We start from the raw sequence: 25987 nt of genomic DNA, 5'->3' as shown, positions 1-25987 counted from the left end.
CTGTTGAGGCTAAAATTCATGTGCTATAAATAGGAAGGTCTAGGCCTGCCCCCTCAGTTGGGTGAGGGGGATGGATTTTTCTTAGAAGGAAGGGGCCATGGGATGAGTAGGCACCACCAAAGTAACATTAGTCATGACTTCTTTATAAGAATCATTTTAGAAAGAAGGGCAGCCTTGATGGCAGTATTTCATATACTGACAATAGCAAATCGATTTAGAAAGAATGTGCTTCATAGAATCTATTTGTGAATCTATTATGAATATTGTGTCGGGCATTATCACTATTTATTAATATCTAATTCTCCTCTACTGCTGGGTACAAGTATGGATCCCCTGCCCCTTGAAGTTTGATGTGGCCATGTAACTTCACTTGGCCAATGAAATATCACTTCGTGGGGGGAAATACTTTGATATAGAAGGATTCAGAGACCAGTGCAGCCTGCAAGTGCCAAGCCAACTCATGGACAGCTAGCAGAGCTCCAAGGGACTTCCTGTAAGAGAACTATTTTATTCTGTAACCCCTCTGACATTTTGGAGTTGTCTGTTATCGTATTATAATCTAGCCTATCCTGACTAGTACAAATATTCTCTGAAATGAACCACACAGGTTCAACAATGTAATGAAGGTGAAATATTATCCTGAACTGGTGCTAATCTGAGAGGCCATAAGTTTGGTGACCTAGGCCTATGGACAAGATTCCCCAGTTTCCAGTTCAATTGACGGGACTCTTGTGATACATTTTGGTAATCTTCACTTCTCATGACTGGAATTTTAAGTATCTTGTGAAGGTTAATAAAAATATTATTTTCACATGCTCTCATTATATAACACCATGAAGTGTTATCAGAAGAGGAACAATTTTCTTCAGTGTTTTCTCAGTGAACTAGGTGTATCAACATTTAGGACAATTATGTCCATTCCATCAGATGACCACCAATGCCACTGATTTGTTTCAGAATTATCATTCTGTACTCAAGCTGTTATCTTGAAAAAATGGTTCAGGAAGTGCACGTGGCCACAGGTGCCCTTTTCTTATACAACACTGGTTTTGCTCAGAGGCCTATCCATAGCCCTCACAGTCAGATGCCTCCGAGGAAGCTGAGCTTTACTCCAGTCCCAAGGGTGGGCTGAATGGTCTCAGGCTGACCCCATTTCCCCTGCCAGTGTTCGGTTCAAATACAGGCATGAGACCCTACTTTGCCCAGTGGAAGAAGAAGTCTGCTAGAGGGTTTCTAGGGCATATTTCCTTTTTTCTAAGAAAGAGTTACAGGAAGAGATGGTGTCTTCCCCTTACCCCCTCTGAATATTGTCATTTCAGGATGTGTTGCCTAGAACTGCCACAGCAGTCTTTTTGCTGTTAGCCTGAAGATGAATCCAGAGGATGCCCAGAGAAGACAGAGCTGTGATACAGAAAGAACCAGGATCCCTGAAAATAGTGTTGAGCTACAGAATCTATCAATCCTGAAGTTCTTCCTCTCTGGACTTTCTGTTGCATAGGACAAATTTCCATTGAATCAGAATTGCTATTACTTGCAGCTAAAAGCATCCTAGCTAATACATTAATAATATATTTGCTTTTTTAGGTTAGCATATGCCTTTTTATGTTGCCTCTGAGAAAACAGCATGTAAAATTTTTTAAGACTTCCTAAATCTTTATCCATGAATTACGATAGAGATTAGATAACAAAACTCCAGTAGTTTCTGCGATAACTGGACTCTTTAATCAATCAGCATTCTTTCAAACACTATGAGCAATTCCAGAATACAGAGCAGATGATTAAACATGTTTTATTTCACTTCACAGGTAGCTTATGGTCAAATTTCAAAGATTCAAAATAATGATCTGTCAAGTGGAAGAATGAAAATTGAAAATCTGTTTCTTTGCTGATGCCTGACAGGGTCTGGGTACTGCTGGTAATAGAACAGGGAAAGGCAAGGATTAAGCACTGCCTGGAACATAATATCAGAAGTCCTGCAAGTAAGTGAAAATCAAGGTGGTGGACGCAGGCCTCTCACTGTTGTGGCCTCTCCCGTCATGGACCCAGCCGCTCTGCGGCATGTGGGATCTTCCCGGACCGGGGCATGAACCCGTGTCCCCTGCATCGGCAGGCGGACTCTCAACCACTGCACCACCAGGGAAGCCCAGTGGTGGTGTATTTTAAATCGTGAAATTGTAATCAAAGTACTTAGGTATTCTATAGATTTCTACCAAGTTCTTAGATAGTTATTTGTGTAATTACTTGTTTGCCTGCCCTGTTAGATTGCAAGCTCCTTGAGGGCAATGACCATGTTTATCTTGTTCTTCACTGCACCTCCATCACACAATTGTCATTGTTTTTTGTGATAAGAACATTTAAATTCTAGTCTTTTAGCAACTTTCAAGTATAGGTATATAACACAGTATTGTTAACTATAATCACAATGCTGTGCACTAGATCCCCAGAACTTATTTATCTTCTAACTCCAAGTTTGTACCCTCTGACCAACATGTCCCCAACTCCCCCCCACCCCCAGGGTACTTATTTTTTTGCAAGCTGTTCCCTTCCCCTGTAAAGTTATTCTCAGAACTCAATTTCCCTCTTAGTGTAGTTATTATTATTATTCTGTTATCTGTTATGCCTGTAACAGATGTGGATGAAGTTGACCAATACGTGTAGTCCAGCCTTGCCAGCCCACGATGAATGTGTCACTACTCCATTTTCCTCCTTTCCTCCTGAGCCTCTGTCTAAACTCTTCCTGTCTCCTGTCCCTTAGCTTTCTCTACAAGATCATTAAATCTCTGGATTTCCAACTGAGCTAGTCTGTATAAATTACTGACTCCAAACCACTCCCTAGATCCTTTGTGACCTTTGGTCAACTTACTTGATCCCTGGTCATTGACTGACACCTAGTAAGGTAAGAAAAATTCTGAAAGCTAATAATAACAAAGAACAAAAAATACGAGCTCTACTTATTTTCATCCCATTGATATTTCCTTGGCAGCATCCTTATGTTGAGCTGATCTGATGGCCTATTCTCATCCTTCCTCTGACAGAGATCTTTTGCTCAATTTCCATTCTAGGGATTTCCCTGGTAGTCCAGTGGTTAAGAATCCGCCTTCCAATGCAGGGGACGCAGGTTCAATCCCTGGTCGGGGAACTAAGATCCCACATGCCGTGGGGCAACTAAACCCCACGCTGCAACTACTGAGCCTGCACGCCACAACTAGAGAGAAACCCACAACGAAGACCCAGCACAGCCAAAAAGAGAAAAAAAAATTTTCCATTCTAGACCACTTCTGATTCTTTCCTCTAGGCTTCACTTAATCACTGAGCCCAACAGATACTAAATAGACTTCCCCTTTGTGCAAAAGGCTCAAGGACAAGCTTTCCTATGTTCAAAGTCATTTTCTTAGGCTTGGCATTAGTGTTAACTCTTAATATCCTGTCTGTCTCACTGAGTCTTCATTTATCGTGTAGAATAGAAGATACCTACCAGGGTTTTCTCTGAGACATGCCTGCTTCATTAGTAGAGAGAGGTCATGCACAGAGATGTTTCTACTATGTGACCTCTATCCACCTGACCAAGGCTGACTGGACCCTTGGTAGAACTTTACCTAAACCAGGCCAATCAGATCCTCTTTCTCGTGAATATGAATTGACCCCCAGTGAGTGCGAGTGTGTAGCATTTCCCCCAGTGAGTTGGAAATGGATTCTTATTATTGGGCAACTGTTAGCAGCAGCTATTGGCCACTCCCGAAACTCTGCCTAGCTCACTGACATCTGTGCGACCTGCTTTGTCAAAGCACTTTAAAGGTGGTGAAAAGTGCAAGTAAAAGTCGTAGCTGCAAATAGAGAAACAGGTAACTGACTCAGGGACTTGATAGTGTGAATTGAAGGGAACAGGTAGATCGCAGAGATATTGAGATTGAAGAAGGAGCAAGATCTGGCTAAAAGACAGTGATAACTTGAAGATAATTCTACTATTCCACGACTGGGGAACATTTTCAATTAGTATTGGAGTGGCTGGTTGCTGGGCAGATTGGGCTCTCTGGGATTCTTGAGCTTTTCAGGTAATGGTTCCTCTCTTTTCACAAGCAGCAGTGTGAAAGCCAACTATAGAACTTCACTACTAAACAGTAAACAATTTAGGAATTACTTTGTAAGGGCTATTCATAACCGTTTATACTGATGTTGGGTACAAAATGTGGGCTATTTAGCTTCCTTCCGTTTCGTAGCTACTGTGTACCCACACCCATTTTTATAAATACAAGGTATTGGTGACAAGGGAGCTAGATTGGGAGAATTTAAACAGTGCATATTTATCAATGACATAATGAAAAAATAATACAAAACCAAAATCAAATCAAGTTGCCCATGTCCTTGAGAATTTCCAAACTTATAGAAAAAGCTTTTTAGCTTATCTCAGTAGATCACTCTCATAGGAAAGAGGAAAATGTTATGCAATTTTTTTTATCAATAATGGCTCCGTTGCTGCTTAGAAAAAGTCCCTATTAGAATTTTGGCTGAAAGGGAACAGATTTTTCCATTTGATTGGGGCTTGAAATTTGGCTTCTGCCATTTGCCAGTTAGTTGTGTGACTCTATCCAAATTATATAACCTTTCTGATCTTGCTCCCACATCTGTAACATGGGCATACCCATACCAGCCAACTCAGATCTTTTCCTTTATTAGAAACTAGTCTCTTTGAAAGAAGCTTCTAAAAAAAGTGTCACAATTTTTGGAGAAGTATTGCATTCACTGCAACAAATACTTGAATGCTGACTGAAGGCCAGGACCTAAATGAATGAATTCCTTCTACAGATGGAGCTCATGGTGTAGTCAGGTAGGGGTGAGATGAGATGAAACCCTAATATTAACAATAGCCTTTATTACTATTTATGAGCCTTTCCTATCTGTGTTCGGTACTGTTACTACAAGGTTTACACACATTATCTCATTTTATCCTCACAATAACCTCCTAAGGTGGGTCTCAATAGCCTCATTTTATCCCAGAGGAAACTGAAGCCCAGAGAGGTTATTTTGGTCAGGGTCAAACGGCTAATGGGTAGTGGAATCCAGATTGGAACCAACGTTTCCCAAATTTCAAAGGCTTCTGCTCTTAACCTTCCAGAGGAAAAGGAGCGGGATGTGTGTGGAAACTGGCTGTGTTAAACGCATTCTGGGATCCAGTGCCTGTAAAACGCCTGAAAAACAAGGCGACGAAGGACTCCTTAGATCATACCCTTAACCCTTTTTTCCGTTAAGAAAGTTTAACAGCTTCTCACCATCTGGATTGACTGAAGAGCGTTATAGGAAAAGAAGGCGAGCTGGGGCCGTGGTCCCCGAGGACTCAGCTGGCGGCCAAGCGGGGCTGGCGCGGCTGATCGCCAGACCTCAGGCGACCCGCCTCCGCGCGGGCGGTCAGGCCGAGGGTGCTTCGAGGTGAAGCGGCGGGTGAAGTGTGGGGCTGGAGGACGGCGAGCGAGCGTGTGCGGGAAACGCGGGGCGCGCACCGGGAAGGAAGCGGAGATCCGGGGCCGAGAAGCCCCACGTGTAGGGAGGGCGGAAGACGCGCGCTTCTGCGTGCCACCGGCTCAGGCCTGCAAGGACGGTTCTCCAGCTCCCGCCAGCTCGGGCGCCGCGCAACTCCTCCCACCCTCTCCCGCCTCCCGCGGCCAAACCAATGGGCGGGACGGAATGGGGGGAGCGCGGGGCGGGGCGGGGTGGGGCGCGCGGCTTGCGCGCAGGTGCAGCCCGGCGCCTGGCCCGCCTGTTCCGCTGCCGCCGCCGCAGCAGCAGCCGCCGCCGCCGCCGCCGCCGACGTGCATTCCGCTCGGCGGAGGGGCCGGGCCTGCGCTCTCTCCTCCTTCCTCCCCGCCTCCGGCTGCCGGTAGGACCCCGTTTCCCGCTGCCACTGGGAGCTTGTGTCATCGCCCGCCCTGAGCACGGTGAGGTCCTCAGGGAGCCTGTGGTCGCGCCCCCCGCCGCGTCTTTGACTCTCTGGCCCATTGCTCTGAGGCCGGCGTCCCGCCAGGGCTGGGTGGCCGGCCTGGGCGGAGGGCGGCGTGGAGCGTGTGGATGAATGAGGCGCTCTCGGACTAGGCCGCGTGTCCCGGGAGCGGCCCACGCCTCACCCGGCACGCTATGGGGAAAGCCTCCTCCGGAGGCGGGGACGGCCAGTGGCCCAGTCCAGAGGGGGAAGATGTTGGGTGGGACCTCGCTTTGGCTGGGCGGCCAGCCACTCCTTGGTAGGAGGCCAGAGGACTGGAAAGTCTCTGCTCGTGCAGCTGTGCTTCGGAGACCTGGGGTTTGGCTGGAAACAGGTGTGAGTTACAACCCTGAGAAGGGAGATTCCTGGCCCTCGGGGTCAGGGATCAGAGGCTATCAGTTCGTGAGCAGGGCCTCAGCGTGGCCCCGGGAGGTTCAGCTGGAGCCAGAAGACAGGGATAGTTTTAATTCCCAGCTTATAAAACGTGAGGTTAGCAGTCCTCATTAGTTCAGTTTGCAGTACTAAAGTCAGCTCAATTTTGCCTGGAGAAACTTAGAGCCAGATTGTCAGGGACCGAGAAAGTTTCGACCTGTAAATAAAAAGGCTCCTGGAGGGGTGGGATAGGGAGGGTGGGAGGGAGACGCAAAAGGGAGGGGATATGGGAACATATGTATATGTATAACTGATTAAATTTGTTATAAAGCAAAAAAAAAAAAAAAAAAAAAAAGGCTTAGTAGATCCATTTACGACTAGAAGTAACCAAAGGGTGGATTCAGGAGGTTGCTTATAAGGGCTGATGAGTCGTACCTACAGTGCCAAAGGTGGAAGAGACTTGTTGGAAAGACCTTGATACCGGCATGTGTTCATTCATGCGAAAAATGGTGCTTGTGGGCGAAATGGGAAAGAACAGGTTCCAGATTGCGGGAATGGTTTGGTGGGAGGTGACTCGGTTGCTAGTGGTTCTAGAATGGATTTTCTTTGACACTCTTACCTGTGCTCCTGCTTCCAAATGCTTTCATTCATATAACCACATGTCAGGTTAAGAAAATGTTTTGTGAACAGTTTGGATGGAAGATTGGCAGCTAAATTTTATTTTTGATTTGTGGTGCCACATATTTTTAGATCAGTTTTCCAGGACTTCTCAGGAGTGACTGCTTTGACAACTATCAGAATCAGATCTGTTAACAGAACTTTTTTGTTTTCATTTTTGTTGAAAAATAAAGTGTGTCCATTTTAGATTGATAGATATAGTACGCTGTATTCTTAATCTATTATTCAATAATATATTGTGTGTGATGAAATGTGTTTTTGGTCAATGGGGACAGTAAAAAGTTTTGTTCATACGTATGTTTGTTTTGACATTTCAGATGCCCCCCAAAAAGGGAGGTGATGGAATTAAACCACCCCCAATCATTGGAAGATTTGGAACTTCCTTGAAAATTGGTATTGTTGGGTTGCCAAATGTTGGGTAGGTGAATGTTGGGCTTTTCTCATTTTCGTTTTGTAAATACTTTGGGTCTTGTTGTAGAAATGGGAACTCATGAGGTAATAAAAATTTAAATTGAAGAAAAGAGGCTAGGAAGCTGGACTATTAATATGTTGCAAAACGAGGTTTTCATTTACACTTATCTTACTTTTGGTTTTCTGCACAGATACTGGGTTGAAACTTGAGTTACTTATATTGTTTATTTTGCTAAACTCAGAGGAAGAAGCAGTGGGATTTTAAACATCAAGTTGAACCAGATCAGCTCTGGTTCACCAGAAACACTGTTGGGAGATACACAGTATTGAATTTATGAAGAATTAGAGTAGTTTAAATTAGATTTTCATGCTGGCTAGCTCCGTAGGGTACTTAGGCTGGCTACCAGAGGCCATGCAGTAGGATACCTTAGGAAATAGTTTTAAAAGCCCCATTATAAATTGTATTAGATTTTTGGGAGATCAGGGATCAGATGGCTGAATTTTTACTAGAAAAGAAGGTGACAAGTTTGAACTTAATATTGCAAGTTGTGTGCTAAAAAGGTATCTGTTATAAAGTGGCTAAATCTGAAAGTTGTGAGAATAAGATTTTGAGTTTTGTAATGTTTAAAATTAAAGTGTATTATTACTGCAAATAAGACTAATTAGGAAATATTTGTGGGGTTTATTATATAAATCTGTACACATGCAACTTGGTTGTTCAAAGTCTACTTTTTCATTATTTGCCCTTCTATTTTAATACCTTTTACTAACCTTAAAATGTAAAATGTCTCAGAAGTGATTAGGGTGTCCTAAGGATCCAATATGGATTTATTAAGGGGACGAAAAGTATTTTGGAATGTGCTTTAGGCTTTTAGACTGGTGGCAGGTAGGACAACCATGTTCTTTCACGTGTTCCTAGGAGCCCCTGTCATAGAGATTGCTTAGTGAATGGAGCATGGTGTGACCAACCAAGTAAGGCAGTTCTGAAATTCTTGTAATGTAAAACATGGCAAGTGGGGCTGTCCTAATTTCAGTCTGGAGCTGGAGAGGTTTGCATTTTGAGGGGGTTTCCTGCTGTGTTATAGGCTGCTTGCAAAGTAAGACTAAATAGAGTGTGGGAATATAAGCAAAACAAATAATTAAGCAAAGTACTGTAGGGTGCTGTCAATAAACTTGAAAGCAAGATATGATCGTTATGTATGTTGTGAACTTTATTGTGTTAGTAAGCAAGACATAGTTTTTAGATATTAACATACTTCTCTCATTCTAGAATCATTTGGTGTTGTCAGTGTTCTGGATTTTGGCCATTCTAAGAGCTGTGTAGTGGTATTCCATTATTGTTTTAATTTGCATTTCCCTGATGACATATAATGTGAAGCATCTTTTCTTGTGCTCATTTGCCATCTGTATATCTTCTATGGTGAGATGTGTGTTAAGGTCTTTGGCCCATTTTTTAATCGGGTTGTTTGTTTTCTTACTGTTGAATTTTAAGAATTCTTTGTATATTTTGGATAACTGTCCTTTATCAGGTGTATCTTTTGCAAATATTTTCTCCCAGTCTGTGGCTTGTTTTCTCATTCTCTTGATGTTTCCACAGAGCAGAGGTTTTTCATTTTAATGAAGTCTACCTTATTATTATTTCTTTCATGGATCATGCCTTTGGTGTTGTATCTAAAAAGTCATTGCCATACCCCAGGTCATCTAGGTTTTTTTCTATCTTCTAGGAGTTTTATAGTTTTGCATTTTCATTTAGATCTGTGATTCATTTGAGTTAATTTTTGTGAAGGGTGTAAGGTCTGTATCTAGATTCTTTTTTTTGGCATGTGGATGTCCAGTTGTTCCAGCACCATTTGTTGAAAAGACTATCTTTGCTCCATCGTATTGCCTGTGCTTGAGAAACTACATTTTGATATTTCATCATGGGACGGCTCTTCTTGTTGCTACCACTGCATGAGATGCGATTAGTTTCAGTTGAAGGTGTCAGAAAACCCCAAATAACTATGGCTTAAACAGAAGTTTCTTTTTTATGTAAAAGTGTAAATTTTACAGTCATAGATTGGTATATTGACCTTGCTTTATGAAACCTTAGAAACCCCAGCTTCTTGCACCTCATGCCTCAGCAATCCCAGGGGAATGGCCTTTCATTCTCATGGACCAAAGTGTTGTGAATTCCAGACAGCTGGTTATCCGAGGGGTGAAAGGACCAAACAACTTGCCCTGCAGTCTAAGAGGGACTTTTTTTTTCCCTGTAAGCTGCCACACCATACTTCTGGTAATATTCCTTTGTTCGGATATAGTCATAAGAATTTACTTTCAAGGAAGGCTAGGATATGTAGTCTTTATTTTGATGGACATATGTTCAGTTAAAAATTCTGTTACTATGAAAGGAGGAAAGAATGAATATTGGGGGACAACTGTATACTCTGTTCCATTACTCGGCAACTGCCTCAGGAGAGTATTTGTCTTGCTTAGTTGATACTTCTGGGAATGTCCTTTGATTGTTCCTACAGCTTGCCTTTTCCCAATTTGCCAGAGTCGAACCACAAAGCTATGTACTGTTGTTGAGGAAAACATTGTAGGAAATGCTTTTTAAAAAAAAAATCACAGGGTAATTATGTTCAGTGTTTTAGTTATCTATTTTTATGTAGGAAACCACTCCAAAAGTTTGTGGTTTAAAACGATAAATATTTATAATAATATTTCTCATGAGTCTGTAGGTTAGCTGGGTGAGTCTACTGCTGGTCTCACTTGAGATCCTTCATGTGGCTGCATTCAGCTGGTGGCTAGTGAGGGTTGGAAGGTCCAAGATGGCCATACCCACAGGGCTGGGGCCTTATCAGGGTTGGCTGGAAGTCTAGAGCATTTCTATCTTCCCTTACCTTCCATTTCCCTTCCCTTCTTTCTCTCCAAGTGGTCTCCAGCCCAAACTTTTTTATAGCATGGTGGCTGACTCCCAAGAGAGTGAAAATGTGTCAGTGGTACAAAACGCTCCCACCTATTTCTTTTAGTCAAAGCAAGTCGTGACACCAGCCCAGAGACAAGGAGGGAAGGGAAATGGACTCAGCCTCTTGAGGGGAGGAGTAGAAAAGAACATGTGGCCATCTTTAATCCACTGCATTCTACTGTTTTCCTAATATAGTTTTGTATGACACCCATTTGTTCCCTGGAGAAGTCTTACTGGCTCATTCTTAGCTTCTTGTTCTTACTGAAGAGGCTCCATTCTTGATTGCTTCGAGAAACTCACTGGAGGAAGATTAATCTCTAGGTGCTCAATTAATAATGCTCTTTTTTTTTTTTTTTTTTTTTTTTTTTTGCGGTATGCGGGCCTCTCACTGTTGTGGTCTCTCCCGTTGCGGAGCACAGGCTCCGGACGCACAGGCTCAGCGGCCATGGCTCACGGGCCCAGCCGCTCTGCGGCATGTGGGATCCTCCCGGATCGGGGCACGAACCCGCGTCCCCTGCATCAGCAGGCGGACTCTCAACCACTGCGCCACCAGGGAAGCCGTTAATAATGCTCTTTTTAATGCATATATTTATTTTTCATGCTGGCCAGTTGTTTTTCCAATATTTGATTATAAAAAATTTCATGTACAGAAAAGCCACTCACTTTTTATACAGAATAGTGTTTAGTATATATACATTATATATAAGAAACAACAAGCAATTATGTATATTCTATCCTTGGGATAGATTATATTTTTCTTTTATAATTTTAAAGTCTTAATAGTATCTTCCACTTGACTATTAATAATTTGTTTTTTGCAGATTGCTTGCATGAACTAGTTTGAAATTGATGTGGAAATGAAGGTACAGTGTGGTACAGATTGTGTATTTTAACTCTTTTGTAGGTCACTTAAGGCCTTTTAAAAATGTTTGCTTTTGACAAAAACTATAGCAAAAGGCAATAATGATCTGATTGCCAAAGCTGGTACTCATTTTTTGTCCTTAACTTACTTAACCTCTCTGCCCTATTTGGCACTGTTAGTAACTCCCCACCTCTCTCAACTCCTCTTTCAGTCTTTTGTGCTTTCTACACTTCCTGTGTTTGCGCTCTATATTAGGTTTCTGTCCTTGGCTGTCTTCTCTTTTATACTTTCTCCCTGGGCAGTCTCATCCTCTCCTACTTTTAATCATCTGTTGGCTTCTCTTTTCTAAATTTATATGTCCTGCTCAGGTTGCATCTGAGTTCCAGATTCATATATCTAACTGCCCTGAATATCTCCAGTTAAATGTCTACACCCAACACGTCTAAAACTGAGCTCATTGCCTCTTGCATTCCCTATCTTGGTTAATAATACTACTTTCCACCCAGATACTTGAGAGATTTATCTTTGCATCCTTTCCCCTCAGCTGTATTTTTCAGTAGGGCACCAAACCTGGTACCTGAATGTCTCTCTGATCTATTTTCTTCGTATCTTTTTGCCACTCATTTCTTACTTGAATTATTCCAGAGGCTTCTTAAGTGGGCTTTCTGTCAGGGCATTATCTATAGTAAATCTTTTTTTGTTTTGCCCCAGTGTTTTTTTGTTTGTTTGTTTTTGTTTTTTAAATTGAGGTATAACATATACAGTAAAATGCGAAAACTTTAAATGTACATATCAGATTTTGACACTTTAATTCACCCATGTAACCAGTACCCACATCAAGATCTAGAACAAATCCAGTGCCACAAAAGACTTCCTTGTACCCCTTCCCAGTTGGTACTATCCTTCCTAGGATAACCATATTCCAACTTCTGTTACCACATTGATTAGTTTGCCTGATACAGATGGAATCACACATTATGCACTCTTTATATCTTTTACAAGTCAACATGATGCCTGAGAGAATATACACTGTATTTACCCATTTTGCTATTGATGGGCATTTGGGTTGTTCCCTTTTTTTTGTCTATTATGAATAGAGCTGCTTTGAACATTCATGTACATGTCTTTTGGTGGGTAGATCTAAGAACTCATTTCTGTTGGGTGCATGGATACACTTACCCCACTCACCCCATCCCCCGAACTCCCCACCTCTGGGAGTTAAATAGCTTTAGATACTGCCACGTAATTTTCCAAAGTGGTTATTCTAATTTATAGTGCTGGTATTGTAAAAAAGAGTTCTAATTTCTCTTCATCCTCACTAGCACTTGGTATTATCATTCTTTTTCATTTTGGCCGTACTTGTGTGTAGTATCATGATCGTTTTGCATACCTGTGACAGCTAATGATCTTGAACATCTTTTAATATGTTTACTGGACATCTTTTGTGAAGGATTTTTTTCTTTTTAGTAATAATTAGGTGTTTTTTTATTCTGGATATGGGTTCCTTGTTGGATATGCATTAGAACTACCTCTTCCTAGTCTGTGTGACTTTTTGCTTAAGAGTAAATAAAAATTGTTTTTGAAGTAGTTTCACAATTAAAAAATTTCACACTTGCAAAACTAGTTAAAAAAATTCCTGTATGAGGTCTGCTTACATTCCCCAAACGTTAACATAGTACAGTTATAAAAATCGGGAAATTAGCATTGATTTACCAGTTGTCTCACTGATGTCCATTTTCTGGTCCAGGATCTAATCCAGAATTACGTATATGTTGCATTTAATTGTTGCTGTGTCCTCAGTTTCCTTTAACCTAGAACAGTTTCTCACTTTGTCTTTCATGTCCTTGACACTTTTGAGGAGTGCTGACCACTTATGGTAGGCTCTTAAACCTTGGGGTTTATCTAATATTTCCTTGTGATTAAATTCAAATTATGCATTTTTGGATGCAGAAGTGACATGTGCTTCTTAGTACATTATATCAGGAAGCACACAATGTTGATTTGTCCTGTTACTAGTGATTTTAACTTTGATCACTTCTCTAAGGAGGTGTCTGACAAATTTCTTCACTGAAAAGCTTACTATATTTTCCATTGCAATTAATAAATATATCTTTTAGGGAGATACTTTGAAATCATGTAAATATTGTGTTTCTCATACTTTTGCCCCCCAGTTTTGGCGAGTATTAATGATTCTTGTTTGAAATAGTTATTATTGTGGTGTTTACCAAATGGAGATTTAAAAATTTCTGTTGGTCTTCTACATTTATAGAGGAAACAATTTATAGAAGGAACAATGGAAATTCTATTGTTTAGAATTCTATTGTTTAGAATTCTGTTGTTAAGAAGACCCCCCCATTTTCTCATGTAAATTACTTATAATTTGTTTATATCAGGATCAGTTTTTACTTTGTTGGTTATAATGCGTTACTGCTGTTATTTATTTTGGTGCTCAAATTGCCCATATTTGGCCATCAGGAGCCTTCCTGTCCACTGGTATTACTTTTGATGTGTCCTCTATTTTTTGAGTATTTTCTAGTTTCTAGCTCCACATTATGTTCCATGCTTATTTGTACTTTCTCTGTCCCAGCTTTGTAATAAACAAATTTTTCTGTTGACATATGTTTTCATCTCTCTTGGGTGTATACTTAGGAGTGGAATTTCTGGGTTGTATGTAACCGTATATTTAACTATTTGAGGAACTACCAAACTTTTCTAAAGCGAGTATGTCATTCTGTGTTCTTACCAGCAATGTATGTGGGTTCTGCTTTCCTCACATTCTCACCAATGCTTGTAATTATCTTTATCAAACATTTTTTAAATTGAGGTTTAGTTGATTTACAATATTATAGTAGTTTCAGGTGTGCAACACAGTGATTCAAAATTTTTATAGATTATACTTCATTTATAGTTATTATAAAATATTGGCTATATCCCTTGTGCTGTACAATAAATATATCCTTGTAGCTTATTTATTTTATACATATTAGTTTGTACCTCTTACTCCCCTACCTGTATCTTGCCACTACACCCTTTCCCTGTCCTCACTGATAACCACTATTTTGTTTTCTATATCTTCATTTTGATTTCATTTTATTTCAGATATTTTATTTTTTATACTATAGTTCTGTCTGGATAGTTTTCATATTTTTTCATTCCTCATTATCTTCACCTGTGAGTCTGTTTATTTTTTGTTATATTCACTGGTTTGTTTTGTTTTTTAGATTCCACATATAAGTGATAATATACAGTATTTGTCTTTCTCTGCCTGACTTATTTCACTAAGCATAATACCCTCCAGGTCCAGGCACATTGTTGCAAATGGCAGAATTTCTTTCTTTCTATTTTAATGGCTGAGTAGTATTCCATTGTGTGTGTGTGTGTGTGTGTGTGTGTGTGGTGTGTATCTCATGTTATCTTTATCCCTTTATCTGTTCATGGACACTTAGTTTGCTTCCATATCTTGGCTATTGTAAATAATGGTGCTATGAACACTGGGGTGTATGTATCTTTTAGAATTGGTGTTTTCATTTTCTTTGGATATGTACCCAAGAAGTGGAATTGGTGGATCATATGGTAGTTCTACTTTTAGTTTTTTGAGGAACCTGCATGCTGTTTTCCACAGTGGTTGCAGCAATTTATGTTCCCACCAACAGTGTACAGGGTTCTTTTTTCTCCACATTCTAGCCAATATTTGTTATTTGTGGTCTCTGATTGTTACCATCTTTTTAATTATAGCGAAGGCGTGAAGTGGTATCTCATTGTGGTTTTGAATTGCATTTCCTTGATCCCTAATAATATTGAGCATCTTTTCATGTGCTTATTATGCCTTCATTTTGGAAAGATTTTCATTGGGAATTCCAGGAACAGTTTTTCTTTCAGCACATTGAAGGTATCTTCCATTTTCTTCTAGCTTTCTAATGAGAAGTCTGTTGTCGTTATTATCTTGGTTTCTTTGTACATAATGTGTTGGTTTTTTTTTTTTCCTATAGCTTTCTTTAAAATTTTCTCTTTACTATTGGTTTTCAGAAATTTGATTTTCATATGCATTGATGTGGTTTTCCTTATGCCTCTTTTGCTTGGGGTCTGTTGAGATTTTAGGCTTGTGAGTTTATGATTTTCATTAAATTTGTAAAATATTTGGCCAGAGCATTTCTTCAAATGCTCTTTTCTCCCCCTCTCCTCCTTTTCCTTCCTCTCCCTCTGAGACTTTTATGACATATGGGTTAGTCCTCTAGGTAATATTCTACTGAAGCTCTGGTTATGTTTTTGTCCAATTGTTTCCCCCTGTGCTTCATTTGATAGCTGCTATTGTTCTGTCTTCATGTTCACTGATCTTTTCTGCAGTGTCTAATCTACAGTCAGTCACATCCAGTGTGTTTCATTTCAATTCAATTTTTTCAGATACTGTATTTTTAATACAATAGTTCTGTCTGGATGGTTTTCATATTTTCATTTAATGCCTCATTATCTTCATATTTACCTTTATATCCTTCAGAAAAATTTTAAAAAATCTATTACATTTATTTTAAGGTCCTCGTCTGCTAATTCCATCATCTCTATCATTACTGGGTTTGTGTTTATTGACTTTTATCTTGCTTTGGATCTATATTTTCCTGCTTCTTTGCACGCCTGTTAATTTTTATTGGATTCCAGATGCTGGATTTTATGTTGAGTGCTGAATGTATTCCTTTAACGAGTGTTGGACTTTGTTCTGGCATTTAGTTTTTGTGTATCATTTTGATTGTTTTGAGGCTGTTTATTATATTTTCTTATGATGAGTTCATAATATTTTTTGCTCTGGTGCTACTTTAGCTCTGATACTAAGATGTGACTCTTTGAGGACTCTACTCAAGTTCCCTTATATTATTATATCTTTCTCTGCTCTGGCTGGTGGGGATGTGAACGGTTCCAAGCTCTGTGTGAACCTGAGAAGTGTTCACTGTGCTTCTTTTGAGTGTTTTTTTCTCCTGGCCTTTGGAGACTGAGCTTCCTCATGTACAAATATTACTGAGCCACATTCTTGAAGATACCTTCTGCTTATCTCCAGAGCCCTCTCTCTGTGCAGCTGCTTCCTTTCTAGTACACTGTCCTGTAAATTTTAGCTACTTTGGCCTGCTCAAACTCTCATCTCAGTCTCTTTAACTTGGCATGACTGCCGGGTTCTATTGGTTCCCCCTCCCTGTGCTGTGGCTTTGAAACCACCTTTAGGCAGAAAGCTAGGGTAGTTTTAGAGCTTAGTTCATTTGTTGTTCTCACAGGGGACACAGTCCTGTGCTACATACTGTCCTCTGTTTGAAAACTGTTGATTTCATGTTTTATCTGATTTCCTAGCTCTTTGTGTCAGGAGGGCAGTTCCATAAATAGAAGGGGAAGCAAAATTCCCCAATAACATTTAAATGAACTTAAATCTTATTGTATACTTTTCAGTATTCCAGGGTGCCTCCTCTTTCATGGAAATTCGTGACTTGGGAATTATTTGTTTTCTTTTTTAATATGTTTTGAATAATCTTTTGGACAATGGATCTGCTCTCCCACTCACTCTTTCCTGTTATCAACAGTAATTGTGTACCTTAAAAGTACTTCATAATTTACTTTCTGTTAAATCTTTTAATTTTCATTGTTTATTTTTCAGAATTCTGGTCACTTTTTTTTTCTATTTTCACAATTTTTTTTTGCATTTTTTAAAATTAGTTACCCATTTTATACATATTAGTGTATATATGTCAATCCCAATCTCCCAATGCATCACACCAGCCCCCACCCACCGCTTCCCCACTTAGTGTAGGAACTTGTTCCTACATCTGTGTCTCAATTTCTGCCCTACAAACTGGTTCATCTTTACCATTTTTCTAGGTTCCACATATATGCGTTAATATACAATATTTGTTTTTCACTTTCTGACTTACTTCACTCTGTATACAGTCTCTAGATCCATCCCTGTCTCTACAAATGACCCAATTTTGTTCCCTTTTATGGCTGAGTAATATTCCATTGTATATATGTACCACATCTTTATCCATTCGTCTGTCGATGGGCATTTAGGTTGCTTCCATGTCCTGGCTATTGTAAACAGTGCGGCAATGAACATTGGGGTGCATGTGTCTTTTTGAATTATGGTTTTCTCTGGTTATGTGCCCAGTAGTGGGATTGCTGGGTCATATGGTAATTCTATTTTCAGTTTTTTAAGGAACCTCCATACTATTCTCCATAATGGCTGTATCAATTTACATTCCGACCAACAGTGCAAGAGGGTTCTCTTTTCTCCACACCCTCTCCAGCATTTATTGTTTGTAGATTTTTTGATGATGGCCATTCTGACTGGTGTGAGGTGATACCTCATGGTAGTTTTGGTTTGCATTTCTCTAATAATTAGTGATGTTGAGCAGCTTTTCATGTGCTTCTTGGCCATCTGTATGTCTTCTTTGGAGAAATGTCTATTTAGGTCTTCTGCCCATTTTTGGATTGGGTTATTTTTTTTTTAATATTGAGCTGCATGAGCTGTTTATATATTTTGGAGATTAATCCTTTGTCCGTTGATTCGTTTGCAGATATTTTTCTCCCATTCTGAGGATTCTCTTTTCGTCTTGTTTGTAGTTTCCTTTGCTGTGCAAAAGCTTTTAAGTTTCATTAGGTCCCATTTGTTTATTTTAGTTTTTATTTCCATTACTCTAGGAGGTGGATCAAAAAAGATCTTGCTGTGATTTATGTCAAAGAGTGTTCTTCCTATGTTTTCCTCTAAGAGTTTTACAGTGTCCGGTCTTGCATTTAGGTCTCTAATCCATTTTGAGTTTATTTTTGTGTATGGAGTTAGGGAGTGTTCTAATTTCATTCTTTTACATGTAGCTGTCCAGTTTTCCCAGCACCACTTATTGAAGAGACTGTCTTTTCTCCATTTTATATCCTTGCCTCCTTTGTCATAGATTGGTTGACGATAGGTGTGTGTTTATCTCTGGGCTTTATATCCTGTTCCATTGATTTATATTTCTGTTTTTGTGCCAGTACCGTATTGTCTTGATTACTGGCTTTGTAGTATAGTCTGAAGTCAGGGAGTCTGATTCCTCCAGCTCCATTTTTTTCCCTCAAGACCGCTTTGGCTATTTGGGGTCTTTTGTGTCTCCATACAAATTTTAAGATTTTTTATTCTAGTTCTGTAAAAAATGCCATTGGTAATTGGATAGGGATTGCATTTAATCTGTAGACTGCTTTGGGTAGTATGGTCATTTTCACAATATTGATTCTTCCAATCCAAGAACATGGTATATCTCTCCATCAATTTGTATCAGCTTTAATTTCTTTCATCAGCATCTTATAGTTTTCTGCATACAGGTCTTTTGTCTCCCTAGGTAGGTTTATTCCTAGGTACTTTATTCTTTTTGTTGCATTGGTAAATGGGAGTGTTCCCTTAATTTCTTTTTCAGGTTTTTCATCATTAGTGTATAGGAATGCAAGAGATTTTTGTGCATTAATTTTGTATCCTGCAACTTTACCAGATTCATTGACTAGCTCTAGTAGTTTTCTGGTGGCATCTTTAGGATTCTCTATGTATACTTTCATGTCATCTGCAAACAGTGACAGTTTTTACTTCTTCTTTTCCAATTTGTATTCCTTTTATTTCTTTTTCTTCTCTAATTGCCGTGGCTAGGACTTCCAAAACTATGTTGAATAATAGTGGTGAGAGTGGACATCTTTGTCTTGTTCCTGATCTTAGAGGAAATGCTTTCAGTTTTTCACCATTGAGAATAATGTTTGCTGTGGGTTTGTCATATATGGCCTTTATTATGTTGAGGTAGGTTCCCTCTATGCCCACTTTCTGGAGAGTTTTTATCATAAATGGGTGTTGAATTTTGTCAAAACCTTTTTCTGCATCTATTGCGATGATCACATGGTTTTTGTTCTTCAGTTTCTTTTTTTTTTTTTTTTTTTTTTTCTTTTTGCGGTATGCGGGCCTCTCACTGTTGTGGCCTCTCCCGTTGCGGAGCACAGGCTCCGGATGCGCAGGCCCAGCGGCCATGGCTCACGGGCCCAGCCGCTCCGCGGCATATGGGATCCTCCCAGACCGGGGCATGAACCCGCATCCCCTGCATCGGCAGGCGGACTCTCAACCACTGCGCCACCAGGGAGGCCCTGTTCTTCAGTTTCTTAATATGGTGTATCACATTGATTGATTTGCATATATTGAAGAATCCTTGCATCCCTGGGATAAATCCCACTTGATCATGGTGTATGAGCCTTTTAATGTGTTGTTGGATTCTTTTTGCTAGAACTTTGTTGAGGATTTTAGCATCTGTATTCATGAGTGATATTGGTCTGTAATTTTCTATTTTGTAGTATCTTTGTCTGGTTTTGGTATCAGGGTGATGGTGGCCTCATAGAATGAGTTTGGGAGTGTTCCTTCCTCTGCAATTGTTTGGAAGAGTTTGAGAAGGATAGGTGTTAGCTCTTCTCTATATGTTTGATAGAATTCACCTGTGAAGCCATCTGGTCCTGGACTTTTGTTAGTTGAAAGACTTTTAATCACAGTTTCAATTTCATTACTTGTGATTGGTCTTTTCATATTTTCTGTTTCTTCCTGGTTCAGTGTTGGAAGGTTATACCTTTCTAAGAATTTGTCCATTTCTTCCAGGTTGTCCATTTTATTGGCATAGGGTTGCTTGTAGTAGTCTCTTAGGATGCTTTGTATTCTGCTGTGTCTGTTGTAACTTCTCCTTTTTCATTTCTAATTTTATTGACTTGAGTCCTCTCCCTCTTTTTCTGGATGAGTCTGGCTAATGGTTTATCAATTTTGTTTATCTTCTCAAAGAACCCAGCTTTTAGTTTCATTGATCTTTGCTATTGTTTTCTTTGTTTCTATTTCATTTATTTCTGCTCTGATCTTTATGATTTCTTTCCTTCTACTAACTTTGGGTTTTGTTTGTTCTTCTTTCTCTAGTTCTTTAGGTGTAAGGTTAGATTGTATACTTGAGATCTTTCTTGTTTCTTGAGGTAGGATTGTATTGCTATAAACTTCCCTCTTAGAACTGCTTTTGCTGCATCCCATAGGTTTCGGATCGTCGTGTTTTCATTATCATTTGTCTCTAGGTAATTTTTGATTTCCTCTTTGATTTCTTCAGTAATCTCTTGGTTATTTAGTAACATATTGTTTAGCCTCCATGTGTTCGTGTTTTTTACATTTTTTCCCCTGTAATTGTTTTCTAATCTCATAGCGTTGTGGTCAGAAAAGATGCTTGATATGATTTCAATATTCTTAAATTTACTGAGGCTTGATTTGTGACCCAAGATGTGATCTATCCTGGAGAATGTTCCATGTGCACTTGAGAAGAAAGTGTTATCTGCTATTTTGGTTGGAATGTCATATAAATATCCGTTAAATCTATCTGGTCTGTTGTGTCATTTAAAGCTTGTGTTTCCTTATTAATTTTCCGTTTGGGTGATCTGTCCATTGGTGTAAGTGAGGTGTTCAAGTCCCCCACTATTATTGTGTTACTGTCAATTTTCTCTTATAGCTGTTAGCAGTTGCCTTATGTATTGAGGTGCTCCTATGTTGGGTGCATATATTTTTATAATTGTTATATCTTCTTCTTGGATTGATTCCTTGATCATTATGTAGTGTCCTTCCTTGTCTCTTGTAACATTCGTTATTTTAAAGTCTGTTTTATTTGATATGAGTATTGCTACTCCAGCTTTCTTTTGATTTCCATTTACATGGAATATCTTTTTCCATCCCCTCACTTTCAGTGTGTATGTGTCCCTAGGTCTGAAGTGGGTCTCTTGTATACAACATATATATGGGTCTTGTTTTTGTATCTTCAGCAAGCCTGTGTCTTTTGGTAGGAGCATTTAATCCATTCACGTTTAAGGCAATTATCGATATGTATGTTCCTGTTGCCATTTTCTTAATTGTTATGAGTTTGTTTTGTAGGTCCTTTTCTTCTCTTGTGTTTCCCACTTAGAGATGTTCCTTCGACATTTGTTGTAGGGCGGGTTTGGTGGTGCTGAATTCTTTTAGCTTTTGCTTGTCTGTAAAGCTTTTGATTTCTCCATCAAATCTGAATGAGATCCTTGCCTGGTAGAGTAATCTTGGTTGTAGTTTCTTCTCTTTCATCACTTTAAATATGTCATGGCAGTCCCTTCTGGCTTGTAGAGTTTCTGCTGAGAAATCAGCTGTTAACCTTATGGGAGTTCCCGTGTATGTTATTTGTCATTTTTCCCTTGCTGCTTCAATAATTTTTCTTTGTCTTTAATTTTTGCTAATTTGATTACTATGTGTCTTGGCATGTTTCTCCTTGGGTTTTTCCTGTATGGGACTCTCTGTGCTTCCTGGGCTTGGGTGACTGTTTCCTTTCCCATGTTAGGGAAGTTTTCAACTATAATCTCTTCAAATATTTTCTCTGGTCCTTTCTCTCTGTCTTCTCCTTCTGGGACCCCTATATTGCGAATGTTCTTGTGTTTAATGTTGTCCCAGAGGTCTCTTAGGCTGTCTTCATTTCTTTTCATTCTTTTTTCTTTATTCTGTTCCACAGTAGTGAATTCCACCATTCTGTCTTCCAGGTCACTTATCCATTCTTTGGCCTCAGTTATTCTGCTATTGATTCCTTCTAGTGTATTTCTCATTTCAGTTATTGTATTGTTCATCTCTGTTTGTTTGTTCTTTAATTCTTCTAGGTTTTTGTTAAACATTTCTTGCATCTTTTCGATCTTTGCCTTCATTCTTTTTCCGATGTCCTGTATCATCTTAACTATCATTATTCTGAATTCTTTTTCTTGAAGGTTGCCTATCTCCACTTCATTTAGTTGTTTTTGTGGGGTTTTATCTTTTTCCTTCATCTGGTGCATAGCCCTCTGCCTTTTCATCTTGTCTGTCTTTCTGTGAATGTGGTTTTTGTTCCATAGGCTGCAGGATTGTAGTTCTTCTTGCTGCTGCTGTCTGCCCTCTGGTGGATGAGGCTATCTAAGAGGCTTGTGGAAGTTTCCTGATGGGAGGGACTGGTGGTGGGTAGAGCTGGGTGTTGCTCTGGTGGGCAGAGCTCAGTAAAACTTTAATCTGCCTGTCTGCTGATGGGTGGGGCTGGGTTCCCTCCCTCTTGGTTGTTTGGCCTGAGGGGATCCAACTCTGGAGCCTACCCTGGCTCTTTGGTGGGGTAATGGCGGGCTCTGGGAGAGCTCACACCAAGGAGTAATTCCCAGAACTTCTGCTGCCAGTGTCCTTGTCCTCATGATGAGACACAGCCACCCCCGCCTCTGCAGGAGACCCTCCAACACTAGCAGGTAGGTGTGGCTCAGTCTCCTGTGGGGTCACTGCTCCTTCCCCTGGGTCCTGATGTGCACACTACTTTGTGTATACCCTCCAAGAGTGGAGGTTCTGTCAAAGTTCTGCAATCAAATCCCGCTAGCCTTCAAAGTCTGATTCTCTGGGAATTCCTCCTCCTGTTGCCAGACCCCCAGGTTGGGAAGCCTGACGTGGGGCTCAGAACCTTCACTCCATTGGGTGGACTTCTGTGGTATAAGTATTCTCCAGTTTGTGAGTCACCCACCCAGCAGTTATGGGATTTGTTTTTATTGTGCTTACGCTGCCTCCTACTATCTCTTTGTGGTTTCTTCTTTGTCTTTGGATGTGGGGTGTCTTTTTTGGTGAGTTCCAGTGTCTTCCTGTTGATGATTGTTCAGCAGTTAGTTGTGATTCCGGTGCTCTTGCAAGAGGGAGTGAGAGCCCGTCCTTGTACTCCACCATCTTGAACCTAAGCCTGGTCACTGTTGCTGTATCATATAATTTCAGATTTTTTTTTTCACTCATTTATTTGTTTACTATTAACTGTAGACTTTTTTGGATTTCACCAGTTTTCCCGCTAATGTCCTTTTTCTTTTCCTGTATAGACCTTTTAAAGGTCATGAAAAATTTCATTTACTTTTGAAAAGTTCTATTCTGGTATTTTGTATACTGTCTCTCAGTTGCAGTTTGATGTTTTCTCATGCTGTGGACTTTTTCTTTATCCATTCCTCTGTTGAGAGACATTAGTGCTGCTTCCACCTTTTGGTTATTGTGAGTAATGCTGCAGTGAACATGAGTGTGCAAATATCACTTTGAGATCCTGCTTTTAATTATTTTGGGTAAATACCCTGAAGTGGAGTTGCTGGATCACATGGTAATTCTATTTTTAGTTTTTTGAGGAACCTTCATACTGTTTTCCATAGCAGCTGTACCATTTTACATTCCACCAACAGTGTACCAGAGTTCTAATTTGTCTACGTCTTGGCCAACACTTGTTTTCTGTTTTTTTGATAGTGACTGTCTTAATGGGTGTGAGATGATACCTCATTGTGGTTTTGATTTGCATTTTCCTGATGATTGGTGACGTTGAGCATCTTTTCATATATTTATTGGCTATTTGTTTATCTTCTGTGGAGAAATGTCTATTGAGGTCCTTTGCTACTTTTTAATGTTACTTTTTAAAGTTACTTTTGTGTTGTTGTTAAGTTATAGGAGTTCTTTATACATTCTGGATATTAACTGTTTATCAGACATGTGATTTGTAATTATTTTTTCCCATTCTATAGGTTACCTTTCACTCTGTTGATTGTTTCTTTTTTTTTTTCTTTGCGTTACGCGGGCCTCTCACTGCTGTGGCCTCTCCCGGTGCGGAGCAAGGCTCCAGATGCGCAGCCCCAGCGGCCATGGCTCACGGGCCCAGCTGCTCCGCGGCATGTGGGGTCCTCTCGGACCGGGGCATGAACCCGCATTCCCTGCATCGGCAGGCGGATTCTCAACCACTGTGCCACCAGGGAAGCCCGATTGTTTCTTCTGATGTGCAGTTTTTAAGTTTGATGTAGTCTCATTTTTTTTCTAATTTTGCTTTTGTTGCTTGTCCTTTTGGTGTCATATCTCAGAAATAATTGCCAAATCCAATGTTACAAAGTTTTTCCCCTACATTTCCTTCTTTGACTTTTATAGTTTTAGGCTCTACCTTTAGGTCTGTAATCCATTTTGAGTTAATTTTTGTGTATGGTGTAAGGTAAGGGTCTTCATTCCTTTGCATGTGGCTATCCAGTTTTCTCAGTGTCTTTTATTGAAGAGACTGTCTTTTCCCCATTGTGTGGTCTTGATACCCTTGTTAAAGATTATCTGACTGTATATGGGAGGATTTATTTCTGGGCTCTCTATTCTGTTCCACTGGTATATGGGTCCATCTTTATGTCAGTTCCACACTATTTGGATTACTGTAGTTTTATAATATATTTTGGTATCAGAAATCACACAATAGACTTTTGGGAAGAACACTGTGGAGGTGAAGTGCCTTTCTCATTGTGTCATATTGAGGGGCTATATGATAGCAACATGATTTGTCACTGGTGATGTTAACCTTGATCATTTGGTTAAGGTGGTGTCTGCCAGATTTCTCCACTGTAAAATTATCCTTTTTCTTTTCGATAGGCTGTTCCTTAGAAGCAAGTCACTAAGTCCAACCCATTCTCAAGGGGAGGGGAATTAAGCTCCACCTCCTGAAGGAATGAGTATTAAAGAATTTGTGGACATTTGTTAAAATCACCACAGTAATTAATTAATATTATGGGGGAAAGGTATCTTGAGGCTATTTAAATATTCTGTTTCTTAAAGTTTCCCCAGCTAAACTTTATCACTCCTTAGTGGATTTTGCCTGCAGCAGTTATTAGTGTGGTGTTCTAATGGTGATATTCTACTTGTCTTATTCCTTTTACGTTTATTATTTGGAATTCTTCTGTATGGAATGTTTTTCTTTTCCCCTACAATTAGTTATTTATTCAATCATTTTTATAGTTCTATTTAGACTCAGTGAAATTTTTTTTATTCTTTGGGTTTTAATCCAATATTGTCAGTATTTATTTTGTTGCTCAAATTGTTCAGATTTGGTCATTGGGAACTCCTTTAAGTTGCGTCTTATGTCCTTTTTACATGCCTCCATCTTATTTTTCCATTCTTTTTGTTTTTTCCCTTTCTTTTTTTTTCCTGTCTTTTTTTTTTTTTTTTTTCTTTTCAAGCATTTCCTTACTCTCTGACACTGTAAGATATTTCAGGCTAATAGTGTATTTTTCGTGTCCCAGCCTTGTCTCCAGAGAGCCTTGGTTTCTTTTATCAAAGAATGGTATTTAGAAACTAAGATTTGGGCTCTAGATGTGATCCTACTGCTGGGGTGTTACTTTTTTTAAGCCCTCTCACCTGATAGAATTAGGAAAAATATGTGGTTATACTAACCCATGTATACACACATTGGTATTTATTCCTGTCATTTTTTTTTCTGTATCTAGCAGATAGATACTTTTTGACAGTTTAGTTATATCTAAATTCAAAACATTTCGAAAGAACATTCTACTTTTTTCCATGCTTTTGGTTGTGTGTTGTATGAATGGTTAATTCAGAATGCTGGGGGAGTTTGCATTGGTATCCTGACTTCCCTATACATATTATAATTTTGCATAAGGTTTTAGATAAAACATATATTCAGTCAGATTTACTTATTACAGTAAAATATATAATTTCAAAAATAAAGTATTTAGGTCTTAAGTGGAGGGGGCATACATTAAGTCTAGCCACTCTTTTTTTTTTTTTTTTTTTTTTTTTTTTTTTTTTTTTGCGGTACGTGGGCCTCTCAGTGTTGTGGCCTCTCCCGTTGCAGAGCACAGGCTCTGGACGCGCAGGCTCAGCGGCCATGGCTCAGGGGCCTAGCCGCTCCGCGGCATGTGGGATCTTCCCGGACTGGGGCACGAACCCGTGTCCCCC

General features: G+C 39.7%; 1 protein-coding gene across 1 annotated transcript in view; it reads left to right on the top strand.

Moving 5' to 3' along the window:
* Positions 1-5772: 5772 nt before the first annotated feature.
* Positions 5773-25987, top strand: part of OLA1 (Obg like ATPase 1) — a 173480-nt gene continuing 153265 nt past the window's right edge. Inside the window, exons 1-2 of the mRNA XM_082629821.1 lie at positions 5773-5930; positions 7339-7439. Coding sequence (XP_082485947.1) covers positions 7339-7439 — 101 coding nt within the window. The 5' untranslated portion in view covers positions 5773-5930. The remainder of the gene's footprint in view (positions 5931-7338; positions 7440-25987) is intronic.

This window comes from Mesoplodon mirus, assembly GCF_964341445.2.
Source record: "Mesoplodon mirus genome assembly, chromosome: 8".
Taxonomy (NCBI): domain Eukaryota; kingdom Metazoa; phylum Chordata; class Mammalia; order Artiodactyla; family Ziphiidae; genus Mesoplodon; species Mesoplodon mirus.
The sequence above is the reverse complement of the archived record's forward strand: the minus strand, read 5'-3'. Positions and strand labels throughout refer to the sequence as shown.